Source organism: Condylostylus longicornis, unplaced genomic scaffold, assembly GCF_029603195.1.
Source record: "Condylostylus longicornis isolate FDR11 unplaced genomic scaffold, ASM2960319v2 ptg000038l, whole genome shotgun sequence".
In the NCBI taxonomy this organism is placed as follows: Eukaryota; Metazoa; Arthropoda; class Insecta; order Diptera; family Dolichopodidae; genus Condylostylus; species Condylostylus longicornis.
Window position 1 is genome coordinate 2,173,493 of NW_026578007.1, and position 17,905 is coordinate 2,191,397.

General features: G+C 26.1%; 1 protein-coding gene across 1 annotated transcript in view; it reads left to right on the forward strand.

Annotated features, from left to right (window-relative positions):
* The window catches only part of LOC129609117 (probable serine/threonine-protein kinase clkA), a 79,255-nt gene that overhangs the window by 17,207 nt on the left and 44,143 nt on the right, over positions 1 to 17,905 (forward strand). Inside the window, exon 2 of the mRNA XM_055520997.1 lies at positions 17,514 to 17,724. Within this exon, the coding sequence (XP_055376972.1) occupies positions 17,514 to 17,724 (211 nt within the window). The remainder of the gene's footprint in view (positions 1 to 17,513; positions 17,725 to 17,905) is intronic.

Sequence of the window (17,905 nt, forward strand, 5' to 3'; positions counted from 1 at the left end):
TCGGTTCAAATGTTAACAGCCTATAGATATTCATAAGTAATTTAATTTACCTATTTTGCTAGAAAACAACTCTATTGCATATACATCGTCTCTTTCCTAGATTTATTACCCCTAAAATATTAAAAAAATTAATTTTTCAGTTCCCTATTTTAGCGGCACGAATTTCTAATTTTTATTAGTGCAAGGCAACACAGTTTCATTTAACTTCTATAAAAATTAGAATGTTACATTGACTGTGTTCTAACCATAAGATATACCTTTCGCCTGAACTATTTCATCTGAATAATTAAATCTAATATTTTTTTTTATTCCTACTTCGTCCTGGGAGGAGCACAGGGCTAGTGCACGATATTGTAGGTAATCATTTTTACGTCATTGAGTTTACTAGATATTTTTTTTTTTTTTTTTTTTTTTAAATACTTTTTATTTTTGTATTAATTATTTCTTTTCTTACAGCTTACCTTAAAAGTACGAAAAAATCAGCTTAGATATATTTACAACATGAAGTTAATTAACTTTAAGACTAACTATCTTATTTTGTTAATAGTGTATCATTTTTTTTTTTAGTTTTATTTCATTATGTTTTTAATATTATAATAAAATGATTTCAATATTTTATATATTTAGTAAAAATCAAAGAAAAATCCAAATTTAATTCTTATTTTTGTTAAAATAAAACCCTAAATCTAGACCTACCTAACTTAAACTACGTACTAATCCTAAAAAAAAATTTTATTAAATTTAAATTCTTATTTTTTTCCTTTTTTTTTTAGTAGGTCCCCTCGAGCCACCAATAATCTCTTCTAATTTCTCTATCTTTTTGTGTCACATACGTATCGAACAATAGGTCGCTTTCCAGGATGTTATTTGGATCGAAATCTATAGTCTTGCATGTAGCCCTCCTACTATAGTGAAATAGTAAGGGGACATGGCTCAGACTTTGTATATATTTGTTTGCATCCAGGTATATAAAAAATTCTGGAGCAATGAATCCTGTTTTCATTGAATATTTAATATAATCCTCGTTGTGATAATAAATATGTGAAATTAAACTGTTCTCATGCATTTTTAATGCTCTGTCGTAGTGATTTCTTATTAGTTTTATACAAAAACTGTCGAACCGTGAGATGTTTGATGCATCGTATATTGTTTTATTAGAGAAATAATGTAAATAATTTGTTTCTGGCTTTCTGATTTTGCCCGTGCAGATTCTGATACACTTCCTTTCAAATTTACGTAATTTCTCCATTAAGCTTGCGCTAATGTTATACCAAACAGGCACTGCGTAAGACATTGTTGGTCTGATCAGGGATTGATATGCAATTATTTTTACTCGCTGGTTAAGGTTTTTATTATAGAATATTTTTTTTGATGCCATAAAAGCTTGTTGTCCTTTTTGTGCTATGTAATTTATGTGCGTTATGGGACTTAATCGGTGGTGCAACTTATATCCAAGATATTTAACTATTTCTACTTTTTTTAAATTTGTGTTAGTTGGACCCTTTATATTAAATTCCCTCCAATTTTTTCTTATGTTGTGGTTGCAATTTCTGATTGTGTTGCGAAAAAGTATAGTTTCACATTTTCCAAAGTTAATTTTCAGCTTCCATACTTTACAGTAGTCAATCGCTAAATTGAACATTTTTTGCAAATTTGTTTTTATTTTAGGTAATGAATTTGCCGCTGAGTATACAACTACATCGTCTGCAAATGCTATAGAGTAATTTGGCCCCCTAATATTTTCAAAAAGTTGTAGAAGCTCAGCTATGTATAACGAAAATAGTACCGGTGAGTTTATTGTGCCTTGTTGTAAGCCGTTTTTTAATTCGAATGTTTTACTGTATAAATTTTTGCCATAGCTTAATGTGAATTTACCATCAGATATCATGTCACATACTAGTTCTAAGAGATCTATGGGAAAATCCATTTTCTTCAGTTTATATATAAGGCCATTAATCCAAACTTTATTGAAAGCTTTTTCTAAGTCGATAAAACATGCTCCAACTGCATTCTTTTTATTTATTTGCCAACATATATCTGAAACAAGTTTTGTAATCGCGTGAACTGCACTATGTCCAAATCTGAAGCCAAACTGATTATCAGGAATTAATTTCTTTTCAACAACCACTTTATTAATTTTATCATTAATTAAACTTTCGTAGACCTTGCTTATATTTGGTGTTAAGCATATAGGTCTGTAGCTATTTGAGTCTGTAGGATTCTTGTTGGGTTTTTTAACCATTACAACTTTCGATATTTTCCATGACTTTGGAAAGTACGAATAATTAAATGAATTATTGAACAGTATGACATATTGTTTTATTACGTCGTCTGAAAGATTTTTTAGAACGATATTTGGTATTTTGTCGATTCCTGATGACGTTTTATTTCTTAATTTCTTAAACTTGTCTCGTACTATGCTAAATGTTGTGAAAAATTCTTTTTGAGATGGGCTTGAAGCTTTATTTTCAATAGAAAAATTATATTTTGCTTTATTTTCATTTTTTTTTCGAATTGTATTTTCTTTAAAAATTTTAACTTCATGGTCTATTCTTTTTTGAAATCGATTGTTGCTATCGATGTTATTGTGTGTTTCTTCTAGTTTTGCTCCTAGAAAATCGTAGATATTCGAAGGACTCTTAATAATAAAATTGTTTGTTGTTGTTTTTTCTAATATACTAATATCAATTCCTACTTTATTTAATATGTTGTTGTCGTTATTGTCTATTACAATTTTTTTTACGCCAATTTTCTGTTTAGGTCTGAATAATTTATTTATTTCGGCAAACATATTGTGATTAGACGGCTTTATATTATTTATTCTTTTTTCCCAGTATTGATTCAGTTCAATATTGATTTGTTGTTTTATCAACGTCTTCACATTTTTTAATAAACTTTTAAGGGTATTCAGTTCGTTTGCTGAGAAGTTTAAATTTCTTTTATAAATTTTGTGAATGTCCTGAATTATTTTAAATTTTACTTTTTGCAGTTTTTTAAGTTTTCTAGATGCAATTTTAGATAAAATATCCCTACATTCTTTTTTTGGTATGGCTTCATTCATGCTCTTTTGAATAATTTTCTCTATTTTTTATAGTGAAAATCTATTTCTGGTATGAGTAGATTTCTATTTTCAGGAATTAATAATTCATTGGAATACTCTGTGTTGAGATTGTTGTTTAATTTTCTTTTAAAGGAATCCCAATTTACTCTATAATATGCATAAGAATCATAATTGTTTTCGTCATTATTTAAATCATATTCATTTGGAACTTCAATTTTAATATATATGGCTTTGTGGTCCGCATCGTAAGGTATAGTTCTTATTTTGTTAAATTGGTTTGCATCTACTGTTTTTAATCTAACATCTGTGAGAAATAGATCTAAGTACGAATTCGTTCTAGGATATGTAGGGGTATCAGATAAGTGAATTTGGCATTTGTACATAATTGTGTTTCGATTGAGCCAATTATAAAGATTATTACCTCTTTGGTTGTTATGTTCATTTAGCCAGGATTTGTGTTTCGCATTTAAATCACCAGCCAATACAAAAAAATTGTTTAGGTCATCGAGTCTTAGTTCCGTGAAAATTTTTTGAAATTCTTCAATGAATTTTTGTTTATTTTTTGTTGAAGCGTAAACAGCGATTATAAAAAGATTCTGATTATTTCTCATTTTAAGGCTTATTACAGTTGTTTCTAAACATCTAAAATTTTGAAAATGTAAATTTTCGATAATTTTAAATCTAATCTTATTTTTAATGCATATTGCAGTTCCACCTCCACAATTTTCAGAATTTCTGTCGGTTCTTACTAGTAAGTAATCCTTTATAGTGAAATAGTGTTTTTTTTGTAACCATGTTTCGTTAATACACATTATATCTGGTTGATATGTTTGGAGAAAATTTATCAGAGAAAGTCGCCTATTGTAAGATACTAATGACTGGACGTTAGCAGAGATTATTTCTAACATAGTATTATTTGTGTGTGTACTCATTATTGTATATTAAAACCTATTATTTCGAAAAGTTTTCGTATATTATTAGTATTTTCTTTTGTTTGCTTATCAATTAAGTCTAGTTTATTATTTATTTCTAAAAGTAATTTGTTAGTAATATTAGTATCATTAATACTTAAATCTGTTATGTTAGTTGGGTTATTTTTTTGTGTTACCTCTAAGTACACTTGCATAATTTTTACCATGATTTACATAGTTGCTATACATTTGTTGTCGTGTTATTATTTGGTTTTTGATTTTCATTTTTTTTTCTTCTCTTATTTTAATTTTTTTTTGATAGTACGGACAGCTCCTGTATGACGCTGGATGTCCCTTTTGGCCGCATAAGATGCAATATAGATGTTCTTTGCCCTGTTCTGATGTTATTTCACAATTTCCAGGCTGATGACTTTTTCCACATTTGATACATCTGTAGTCCATGTTGCAATTTACTGCAGTGTGGTTAAATCTTTGACAACGTGTACATTGTCTAATTAATGGTTTTCTTAAATAATGCCAAGACACAGATTGGTGATCGAGCAGAGTAATTTTTTTTACTTCATTTGTATCGCTTCCAGGTGATAATTGAACTATAAAATATGGAAGTATTTTATTATTCATAATTGAATGTTTTGTTGTCAGACGAGTAACTTTTTCAAATTTTATTTTTTCATTTTCTTTTTGCTTTAAATAATACATTACGTCATCTATTGGATAGTCATGTATTAAACCTTTTAGTACTAATGTTGTTCTTTTTTCTTCTTTTGGTGTGTTTGAATAGTACCTTGTTTCAGTTATTTTCAGAAAATCTGCAATACGATGATAATCGTCTATGTTGTACGTAATAATTGCGAAATTTGTCTCATTATAAGTTTTTATTGCAAATTCATCAATTTTAAGTTCTTTATTGATCTTCTCTTTTACATATTTGATGTTGGTGTTTGCTATGTGAATTGGTGGCATTTTTTGTTTAATTTTTTTTTTAATATTTTGATTTTCGTTCTCGAAAACTTCTGTTGTTGATTTTGTTGAATTTTTTTCTCTTATTTCTTTTGCTTTTTGTGAATTCATAAGTTTTAATGCTTCTATATAGTCTTCACACTCGTATTCAATATCAGTAGTGTTTGCATTTTCTACTTCATCTTCACTTTCGTCGTTCTCCCCGCAATCCATGGAAAGTATTGAGTAGCGATTGCTTTCTCTCAGTGATGACAATAATTCACCATCGCCAGTACGTGGGCTTTCATTATGATCGACATTATTTAGATTTAGATCATAATTATTTAAGTTCTTATTATTGTTTACATTGTTACATGTGCTTTTTTTTATTGTTGTGTTATGATTTTTATTATTGTTATTGTTATTATGATTATTTTTATTGTTATTGTTGTTATTATCATCAACATTTTTATCATTATTTTTTTCATTGTTATTATTTGTGTTGTTATTCTCGTTTTGTTTAGTGAGAGTTGCAATTTGCTTTTCTAATAGTTTTAATTGGTTTTGCAATTTTCGGTTCTCTGTTTTTAATGAGAGAACCAAATTTCTCTCTGAGAATTTTGGATTTTTACCGGTTCCAGAACCATGTGCTTTTTCAACATTTTTTTTCTTTGTCATTATTTGGTTAAATTTGTCATTAATTGTTCTTTTAAGTTTATTAAATTCTGTATTTTCGGATTGCATTTCGCAATCCTATACGTGATGAAAAACCACTATAAGCAACTTAGCTATTATTTTCACTATTTAAATTATTATTTCTCTTGTTCACTTAATATAAGTAAATTATTTATTTAATATGTATAATAATTTAAAAGTAAATTTTTTGCACTTGACAAAACGCGTCTGATCGGTTTAAGAACTCAATTCACTCGAGTTTACTAGATAGGTGACTAGTCTGCCGTAAAAAAAAAATTAATATTAATGCTAATAAAATTTTCATAAATATCAGTTTAAAATTTTACTCCTTAACTTATGTAATGTTATAAAAAACTAAGTATATCAGTAGATCATTTCCAATACTTGAACTTAAAGTTATTCACTTGAACCTAAAGCTATTTTAAAAATCATAGATTTGTTCACATTTAGGAATACAAATCGCGTAGCCGAAAATTTAAAATACTGAATTAAGCCTGTTTGCAAAGTATTTCAAATGTTTAAAGCATTAAAATTGTTCGTGCCATCAGCATTCAAACATTTTATTCGGATTTTTGTGCACATGCAAATTTTTTTTTGTTTCCCGCAATTCGAAAAACGAGCAATAATTTAAAATTATTCAAATTTTTTTCTCTTTTTTACAAACTTTTTATACGCATCGGGAATAACCCGGTACATATAATAATGTGATCACTTAACCAAACTAAATTTTATGATAAACAGTAAAAATTGTATAGGTATTCCTTTGGGTAAACATAATTCAAAAATAACTTTTTCTTATTTCAAAATAACTTTGTAGTAGAAGAAGAAGAAGAAGAAGTAGAAGATAATTTTCATTTTGATTAAAGAAGGTTCTTCAATTGTAATTAAGGATAAAAAGTTGTCGCAAACATGTAGCATTATAGGTACCATAAAAATATAGAAACGTTTCAAATTATGAATAGCACATGGGATTTGAATTATATATTATTTTATGAAATGAATGAATCTAAATGTTATGTGACAAGTTCTTTTAAGATATTTTATTTCTAGAGTGTAACGTACAAATAGTTTTTAACTATAGACAACACATCTTTAAGGTTACAGAGAAATAAAAGAAATATAAGTTCCATGATGTGTATTATTGGGAAAGATGTTGCCACAAAACAAAATATTGATGGCAAATAGTTGTCACACTTTCAATTTCCTAATTGTTGTACTTCTACGGAATATTGAGTTTTATATGATAAATTATTTGCAATAATCTTTAGTTACAAAAAATTAAATTAAATTTTATAAACAAGAATTGTTTATATTTCCAAAATTAAATTCCAAAATTAGGTTTTTTGCATGATTTATTTTCACCTAGAAAATAATTAAGTTCCAAATTTTTGTATACAATTTTTAAAAACATCCAAAACTTCCTTAAGTTGAACTTTAATGCACATTAAAATTGCATGAGAAAAAATAAATGGTAAAAATTTGTCTACCTTGAAGATTCCAATTAACAGAATAACTGTAATTTGTAATCGTAAATATAAAGTCTTGTTAAAATTCTCACTAAATCATTTTTGATACAAAAAAAAAAATTTACTATGATTAATTAAATTTTATTGTAAAGTTTTCCTCCTTAAATTTTCTTATCTGACGTATTCTTCACAATAATAATGTTTTTCAGTTTATCCTTACAAATTTTTTCATCTACCACACTTAGTTTAGTCTTCTTTTATATTGTATATGCTTCATAACGGTAATATACTTCATAACGGTATACTAAATTGCCGGAAAAAATGCACGATTCCATGTCCGTTTGCAATTACTATTAAAAACCGTAAAAAATGTTTTTTTTTTTTTTTTTGAATGGTATATGAAAGCGCGATTCTACTTATTTTCAACAAACACGTATACATACATGCAAATATGTATACATATGCATATATTTTATGAACAGTATTGCGAGGAAATTTGTCATAACTGTAAACATAGTGTCGAAAATAATGATGAAATCAACTTGAGTTTTATTTTTTAACATTCCTTTTTTCTCGTTTATATTGTTTTGTCTTGTACTAATAAAATTTAGAATTACCACCTCTTAATATTTTATAAGCTCTGCTCGTGTAAATGTATTTTTTATATTTGTAAGTGATACGATTCTAGTTTTGGTAATTAATCAACCAAATTAACTATTTTATTGTCATTGAGCATACCCAAAAATTTCTCTTTATTTTCATCTTAAATCAGGTTGTTCCAAAAAGTATAATTCATTTTAAATGATTCCAGTCTTAACATTCAACAACTTTTTGTAACAATATTTTGTCGAACAACAATATCCAGGCATAACAACAATATCATATTATAGCGCATTCCAGCATGAGACACGGTTTTTATATATGACGCTGCATATGAACAACATAAAATAAAACCGGATGGCATTCCAGATATGTTTTAATTCAGTTATATTTTCCTTGTACTCCTTATGCTATTGTGCTAACTTATATAAACTTATTGTGCGAGCTACATAAGTTTTTAGTTTAATGGAATAAAACTTGCTAAGTGAAAAATTCATCTAAGCTAGTTAGTAATTAGTTGTTATATAGAACTGTATCAAATATCGTGAAAGAGTATTGAGAGATTTTTCATAGGGTTAATTTTGAATAATTGTTCGCGAAAGAGAGAATTTTAAAGTTATCATTAATTTTTTTTTAAAATAGTTAAAAAAGTTTCAGTAAAATGTGACTGAAAAATTGCTTTGAGAAAAATTTTGAAGAAAACTTTTACAATTTTAAATAGTTCAGAACAAAACATGCTGTGGACAACAGTCGAGACAATAAGAAGTTTTGAAATTTCTATAAGGATGAAAATCTCTTTAAGCATAAAATAAAGTCAAATATGCATATGAAAAACATAAAACTAATTAAACATTAACCAACTAAGGAAATTATTTGAATGTGATCATATGCATCTTTTCTATTATATATTAAATAAATGATTAGTTGATTCGAATGACTAAACTTAGAACTAGTTCTCTGCAGAAAAGAAATTATTAATTTCTACTGCTCGCTGAAAAAACTATCAAATTGTGTAAGCAATTGCCATCGTTTTAAAAATTGATTCCATTTGATTTCAATTGAATGGTCAAAAACATCTTGTCTCAACCTGAAATTCACCGTTCTTACCCCGAATGTAACCTCTTTTTGCAACCTTAAATGTGGTATGCTTAACTGAAAATTTTCTCAAATTCAAATTCAAATTGTAAATAATTCTTATAAAAATTTTTGTATAATGTAAAAATATTAAATTTAAAATTGAAATTAAAGGAAGTTGAAAAAATTTCCTTAGACTCCATTTGTTTACACACTTTTTAATTTTGTATCCTTTATTATAATAATATTACCTTTTTGTTAATAAAATTTTTCATATAATTTTTCAAAATTTTTTTTTCTTTTAATCCAATTTAAAAGAATTTTCATTGCTACTGCTCATAATAAAAATAAGACAGAAACTTATTCTATTTAATATTTTTGTGTATGTTTACGTTTTAGACATGCACATAACATTTAATTTTAATTATGATGTCACTTGGCGTGTGGTAATACATGACGCGGCGTCTATTTTTGTTGTTCTTTTTGCTAGATGGTTTTATTCATGGATGATTTTATTTTGCTTTGTATCTTTTTAAATAAATTTTTGGTTTGCTTCTGACATTCTATTTCCCTCGGCAATTATATACTCTTTTTGTTATGGGAATTCATAAAAATAGCTATAAGCAAATAAAATTCAGTGAAAATAAACTGAAAGTTATGAGGACATACCAAAAAAAAATATTTTCTTATACACTAATCGTAATAAAATGTTTATATTAATTAAAGAAGTTATAAGAAAAAGCTTTAAATATGGTTGAAATATTTAAAAAAAAAAAATTAATGGTATTTAATTAAACTGAGTCCTTCTGAGCATCATATATGATGAAATAAATGAGTCGACTATATGCAAAGAAGAACTTCATTTACAGATTTCTAAACGACGAAAAATATCTCTTGTCATAATTTTATAGTTCTATGTATTCTACCTTACACACAAGAGTTACAATAATTTTTTTCAAATATTCAAAATACTTCATGCTTCATATAGAAAAAAACATAAACTTTGAAAAAAACCCTTAGTATTTTCGTCTCATTTGATTAACAAATTTAATAAAATTTGGTCAAACCAATTGTTTCTAAAATTCCACTTTTAACTTCAAACACTGAATTAATATACTAAACTAATATTAACTGAATTAATATTAACTGCCATTAATTAATATGCCAAAATATTTCGAAAAAATTGCATACATTTAGGGCGAGACAAAAAAAAATTTAGCGAATGGTTTACATAAAGGCGAATTCAAGGGTTAATTGTATTAGATAAGATAAGTAATTACATTTTTTAATGTCACTGCATTTCCCGTAAACTGTTTACATTTATAGAAATTTGGTAAAGTTAACACTTTCATTCTAGCAGCCATATTGTATTTTTCATATTCAACTATGCTGCGTTGCGTTTACAATACTCGAAAAATGCTTATGGCCTCTTTAACATAAATAATCAAAATATAGCTTTTTGTTTTGATTTTTAAAGGGAATAAGTGTTAGAGGGGGGGAGGTAGATAAAAGTTTTCTTCCATAAAAATAAGTTTCTAGTAAAGATATATTAATATGTAAGAATTTTAGGATGTAGAAGTTCTGTAAATATGTCCACGGATGGACGGACAAACAAACAGAGTGAAACTAATAGGAATTTTTTTCAAATTTTTTTTTGGAAAAGTGGTAAGAAAGTGAAAACTTTTAAAATTTTTTTAAATACAAAAAAGCTCGTATAAACATAATGACAATGATGCGAAGAGTTAATTTGGGAGATTATGTTGGACTGGTCAGATTTTTATATTTAACACTTTCCAAAACTTAAAAATCTATTAAATAGTGTACCAATTTCAATAATGTAAAATATTTCAATAAATATGTATTAAATTATATTTGATGTTGTTTAGGATATTATTCTTCATGAGCCCTTCTAGACATTTAAAATTTCTATAATAAGTAACTATATAATATTACTTCAAAGAAAGTAACATATTTATGTAGAGCAAAAAGAAGTACTAAAATTAAAATTCAAAAATTACAGAAGACTATTGATTTCAATCACCTCTAATGATAGCAAAAATCACCTCTAATGATAGCATTAATAACACATGCAGCAAGATTAAAATTATAAAGCTTAACTTATAGATATATTTTAAATTATTTGAAATTGTACTACTTTTAAACCTAGAAAGAATTCGAACAAAACTTGAACCTATTTTAGAAATTGCTCAAAAAATTAATATTATTTAGATAAGACTTCACATTTGGCCGAAACTTTTTTCAGTCATTATATTTAATAGTGGCGAACTCAAACACTGAAAAGAATTATTAAAAATTACAAGTATTTTTGCTGTGTTACCATACTTTTACTAAATAAATATGATTTCCTTTGCTCAACCTGAAAAAAGAACTTGAAGAACTTAAATAATTTAATTAATAATGAAATAAAAAATTTAATTGTGTAGTATATAGGTGGGAATCATTTTATAATTAAGTTAACCGTATTTGGATTTAATAATTTTATTATAACATGAAATTAAAATGAAAAAAATTAACCTAATTTCATTTTTCATTGTGGTATGAATGTTCATTTATACATACATACACTTTTACTCAGTTATATGAAATTTTTGAAAATTCTTCAAATTTGCTCAGAAATTTTTTTAACTCAGTTTATACTGTGATGTAATATTATTACATTACACATTCAGGTGTTCATTTTCATATATTGTACAAAATTTACCTGAAATAAAGAAATATTTTCTTCATATTTCACATTACTTTCATTTTATGGTTAGCAACAGGGTGGGCAAACAGCAGGAAGCATTCGGCTCTCATCCATACAATCAAAAAATGGAATTAGTTTAATGAAAAAATAAATAAAAGTTTCGGATATAAAATTGTAATGAAGTTTATTGTAAAGTCATTCCTTTTAGAATGTAGCAGACTTTCTTAAAATTTTTTCGAGCGGAATACGAAAATACATCTGAACTAAAATATAATATGGTTGCTGAATATAAAATCAAATTATTCTCAGGTATTAAAAAAAAAGAAAAAAATCCAAAAGAAATGATCTTTTTTTCGAAACCGACGGAAATTTCCAAATGCTGAATTGATCATAAAGCCAAGTCTTTTTAACTTAATTCAAATAAACTAATTATAAATATATATTTTCCACAAAGATTTATGTAATTCAAAGTGCAAACCAACTTCTAGACAGTGCATTTAAATAATTGACCGATGTTCAGATTTACCAGTTTTTTCGTTTCTCTTAAATGTTGCGTGAATATAAGGTAAATTAATATTTGGTATAATGTTGCAATTTTTTCTATCAAACTGCAGCTTTACTCAAGTTATAGATGACATATACATGGGTAATTAATGAAACTCTCCTGTTATGCAGAATAATGTAGTGGTTTTCTTATTCTTTTGGACTCTCTCCTAATTTTTGTGTAGAAAAGCATCAGAGTAAAAAGCTTAGGTTTCTGAGAATAAAAGATTTTAAATCAATTCAATTATGGTATTCTAAAAATATTAGTATGTGTGTGAAAATACATATCAATTCTCTCTCTCTTTCTCTCCCTCTCGAGTCACCCATTAGTGTTATGAAACATTTAAGAACAAAAATTTATGAGTAACTAAAAGTATAAAGATCGTGACACATCAAAATGAATAACATACCTTTGTACAATTATTATTCTTTTCAGAAGATTCAGAATTTCCAGTTTTATTCTAAAATCAAAATAATAAAGTTTGAAAACCTCATTAAATGCGCTATACATTTTTAGTTTAGTAAGATATTTAATTACTAATATGTTATTAAAATGAAAATGAAAAAACAACAAGTCCTTGATATGATGTTGTACAACCTCAATCAGGTTTGTATTATACCATATACAGATAATCATCAAGTTATAATGTACAAGTAAAAATTATTTAAATAAAATGTTAATTTCTTACTGTTATTTAACATGAAAGTGTAAAATGTAATTATGTTCCATTATTAATGATTATCTTTACAATGAATCTAATTTTTTAATTGTCATATAGCGCTAAGTTAGACATGAAATTGAAACTATAATTTTATAAAGTAATTTTTTAAATGAATGTAGTAGCGAAATGTTTTATTGCAGATATGAAAGAATTGTAAATATTTTTTAATTTATATAACTAATTCTAGTTATGACAGAACTATTTCAATAATTGAAATATTGTATAATATTTTAAGTCAATGCATTCATTAAATTTTATTGATTAGGTGAAAGTTATTTCAAAATAATTATAATCAATGCTTTTTAAGGTCGAAGCAACTTTCGTATAAATCTCTGTAGTTCTTTTGTTGGTTTCAGTAAACAAGAAAATGATTTCATGTATAAAGTTCAAAACGGGCCAGAAGGGAGGAAACCTGAACTCTTAAACAAATTCAAAAAATGGAAGAACAACCCTAAGTTTTGATACAATTTTATTGTTGGTAACGTCTTACTATTGTCCAATATGGAAAACCTCTCTTTTTGTTGGTATTTTCCTAACAATATTATTGGTTAAACTCTTAATTTCAAATTCATTAAATTTGATTTAAGCTTTTTTTAAAAAGTTTTTATGCATCAATAAAGATTTATACGAAATTTGTTAACATTTTCATAGCTTTTCGCGCAACTCTATAGTGAGGTTTGAGATTTGAGAAGTATCGCGTTTCCGTATGAAAAAATTTTGCAAAAGAAAAACAGCTATTCTGTTCATTTTACATTTTCCTAATATTTATAAGAGCATCATAAAATTTATTTTTATTGCATACTTTTAGGGAAAGATCGAAAGTTAAAATAATCATTAACACTTTTATATGATTGGACATATGTCATTTAAAATATATATTTTTCCCGCCGATTCCAGAACCAATGATACCGCCGAAGCAATGTGATGGAATGCGTCCAAACGAATAAAAAACACCTTTGTTTTTAATTAAAACATGATTTTTCTCTTAAATATTAACTTTATACTTAAATAAAGTCTACTTTATACTCTGAAACTAAAAAAGTGTTTTAGCACCACTGTTAGATACATTGCTAAAAGAAGAATTTCGAAAGATTTTCATTTCAAAAATTAGTATATAAAGATATAAATAAAAACGTTAAATTAGACGATTTTCAGAATTCAAAATATGAGGCCTAATAACTCAAGAAGTTGTATAATACAAAAGCTCGAGATGTGCGCATATTGACTGAACACTGAGATAAGTGCATATTTCAGTGTCGAAAAATTGCCAAACCAAACCAAACTTATTTTGACTCACCTACATTTCGAAAGAAATCATTTTAATTTTACCGCTATTTTCATCGATTTACCTCACTAGTTATGGATAGTATTATTTTGAACTGAATGAAAATTAAAGAAGTTTGTTAAAAGTAAGCATATTAAAATTTGGAGTTGTAAAAGGACTATTTTTTAAAATTTTCACATAATTTTCGCTTTAACTAATTTTGGGGTCTATACTCACATTGCTCAGTTTTTGAGTTATATGCTCACTCTATGCTCAATTCTAAGAAATTGTTTTTTTTTTCTCATACATTCAAGTATTAAATGCGCTTAAATTAATTCTAATGAACACTACCTCAACTACACAAATTTTTACTAAAAGAAATAACATAATTTTCATTTTCAATTGTATGCTATAACTCCTCCTTGCTTATTGTTTTGGTATTATGCTAAAGCCCATCTAAGTATTTATATTAAAAACCACCTAGATATACTACTAAGCCTTAAAGGGTTAAATTCTATTTTATTTAGAACTTACTTTGATTATAAATGTGAATAAGAATAAAATTTATTTTTCCATTATAAATTTATTTTTTATTAACATCACCTTTAAAATTCAAAAAAAAAAAAAATTAGAATTTTACTTTAAAGCTTAAAAGTTTTATCCCGTTTTTCTTGTTGTTTTACAGTTGGGAAATTATAAAAAAACAAAAAACACTTAATTCAAACAATTTTACACCTGATGTACCTACGTTTTAATTAAAATGCGAAAAGAACAAGAACCTGAAAATGCAAAATAATGAAAAAAAAAACTAAAGCTCTTTAAAAATCACATAAAAAGTTTATAAAAGTTCTCAAAAGCAAACAAAATGTTAATGTTCTAATTATATAATATTAATTTCCTTCGCGTTTATAATAGAATTTAAATTTTGTAAAATGAAAATTTCGCATAATAAAATTTAAAAAAAAAACTTTAACTCAAAACAATATAAGTAGTTTATTTTTATTTTTTGAACTATTTAAATAATGTGTAAGAGCGAACATGCCATTAACTTGTACAATTTACACACATAGACATTCATAGAATTTGTATGTGTAGTGCATGCTCATAATCAGAAAGATTTTCTATTATGAAAATATGAAATTTTTAGAGTGCAATTCATAAAGTGCATGTAAAGTTCAAAAACCTCACAATAACAACAAAATATTTTTAAAAAATGCAAAATAAAATTTATGAAAATTAAATGTAAAAATTTAACGATGTACACGGGAAATTATTACATTTTTTTATGTACATAATTTACATAATTATGTAAATAATTCGCAGGTATTATATGAGATGCAAAGAGAATGAAGTTCAGGTTATCATGAAAATTCAGTTCAGTTGCATGAAAATTTTTTAATAAACTTGTTGCAGGATTGATAATTTTCATTTTCCTACGATATTCTATAAGCACGTATTACTATTAATCGGAAGTCAATTGTACCTATACCTTTACTAAATAATGATAACGTGGAATACGAGTATAAGTCAAAAATATACATTTTCCAGGAGAAGGTTAAAACTGGATAAAAATTGTTTTGTAACACTTAAGAAATTCATTCGAAAGACAAAAACTATTAGTTTAACTGAGTTTATGAATAATGTATCCTACGTATTACGTATTCTCTGAATTTTGCCTGATATGAAAAAATAATGGCATGTTGTATTTATATTGTACTTTATAACGCACAGTAAAGAGAAATATAATATTTGTACTGTTCGGACTATTGTACAGTACCTATTATAGACTTACGCTATTTTTACCAAATATGTCTTTTGACTTCCTTAATTAACCTGCATACTTATATCATCAACAAAATTTCAGTTTATACTCGTTTTCCGCGTCATATAAAATAGCTATAAGTTGTTTTGGTAGTCGTTTTCTTGTGTTATAAAAGCAGCTACTTTGATTGCAAAAATTTTTGTAAAATGATCTTTTAAAATTAATGTCTGAGATTTCAAATAGAAAATTTAAGAAAATGCGTATTTAAATAATTTTATTTCATATAAGAATATAGAAAGTTTTGAAGAAAAATTGTAAATATTTTTCAAAAAATCGTCATCTTTACTGAAAATTAAAACTATTGAAAAAGATTGGTTGTAAAATTTGTGGTGAAGGCAAATTTTTACAGAGAGAAATCTGTAACGTTTTTCCCCTTAACTACAGTTGTTATAATAGAGCTTGTTAAAGATTGTTCCAGATTTATACTTGGAAACTGATTGTGACTCCATTAGCTGAAGCGTAATGCAGCTACAATAAGTCTCCAAATCTTTGAAAATGTTTCCACTCTTCAATTCTTTTTAAAATATACAAATCTACGTATAGGAAAGAGAAAAAAATGGCGAATATCGTAGATCATTTACGATATCGCAGACTAAATTTTATTTGATAAATTATTTGTTTTTAAAATATAAAATTATTATTTAAATTTAATACAAATCTACAATACTTATATTTCATTAGGTATAATGGTTGGTACTCAATCTAATATTTTGATTATGACTAATCAGTTAGTGTTGAAATTTGTAACTAATCTTTTGGCAAAGTTCTATTTTTATAATATTTGAGTTCCAGTTTCATTATTCAATTCATATAATTTAATCAATTGTAATATTCAATTAAATTTAAACTAAAAATAGTGAGTATTTGTCTTACCAGCTAAAGTCATAACAATTTTCAATTTTGGAGAGCGAAAGTATTCTGAACGAAATTTTGAATGATATGTGGACATGGTTTTTTTTCAAAACAGAAACCCTTTATTTTTGATGCCGTTTCACGTCAAAGTTTAAAAAATTAAGTTCTTAAATGCACTGTGCGACTATTATTTTGATCAATGCACCAAATTAATTTTGATCAATGTCCATAAACTTAGCGTTCTTTAATACATAGGTTTTAAAAACTGTACAAGACGTAGAAAATTACTATTTTTCGCTAATTTTAACCGTTATTTAAAAATTAAGAAGTGCTTTGTTTCAATTAATGTTTAAATTTTGGGTCGTTTCTTTGTAATTCTGTTGGCTCATACTACAAATAACATGATTATTCTTAGAGTTAAAGGCGTCGAGCGTTTAAAGAGAATTTTTACCAAAAATCTGCGATTTTATGTATCCCATATCCAAAACGTAAACGTTAAAAATCTACATCATTATCCGAAAATTATCTTTGTTTATAATATCACGAGGTAATCTAATTTTGGAAGAAATTGGATAATTTTCAATAGAGATTTTGGATTCCATGATGCCATACGCATATAAACTGCCCAAATCAGTGTATTTTTCTGAATGTAAAGGATCAGTGCATTTTTCTTTCATAGGTTGGAATCTGTCTTAGTGAGTTTATTATAAAATCTACCTGTATAAGAAAATCATTCTATATTTTTAAAAATACTAATTATGATTACAATTTATTCACAACAATAATTTAAAATTTAAACTAAGAAAAAACATCGGTTTCTTTATTTCCACTTCAGGTTGCATGGATTCGGCATAGAGATTTACATATATTAACAGTTGGAACATATACGTATACAACTGATCAAAGATTTCAAACATCATTTCATCGTGATATCGATGAATGGACATTACAAATAAAATGGGCGCAAAAACGTGATGCTGGTGCCTATGAATGCCAAATATCAACTCAGCCAGTTCGTGCTTTTTCAGTTAATTTGAATATTGTAGGTAAGTAACTATATTAATAAATTTATTACTAAAGGTTTGTAGATAAATTTTATAAAAGTTTTTATAAAATCTAATTCTTATTTACTGTAGAAAAACTTAACTAAATAAAAGGTTTTTGTACTTTTTCTAAAGGTATTCAAAGCTGAAACAATATCTTATTGATTCGGTTAACACAATTAAT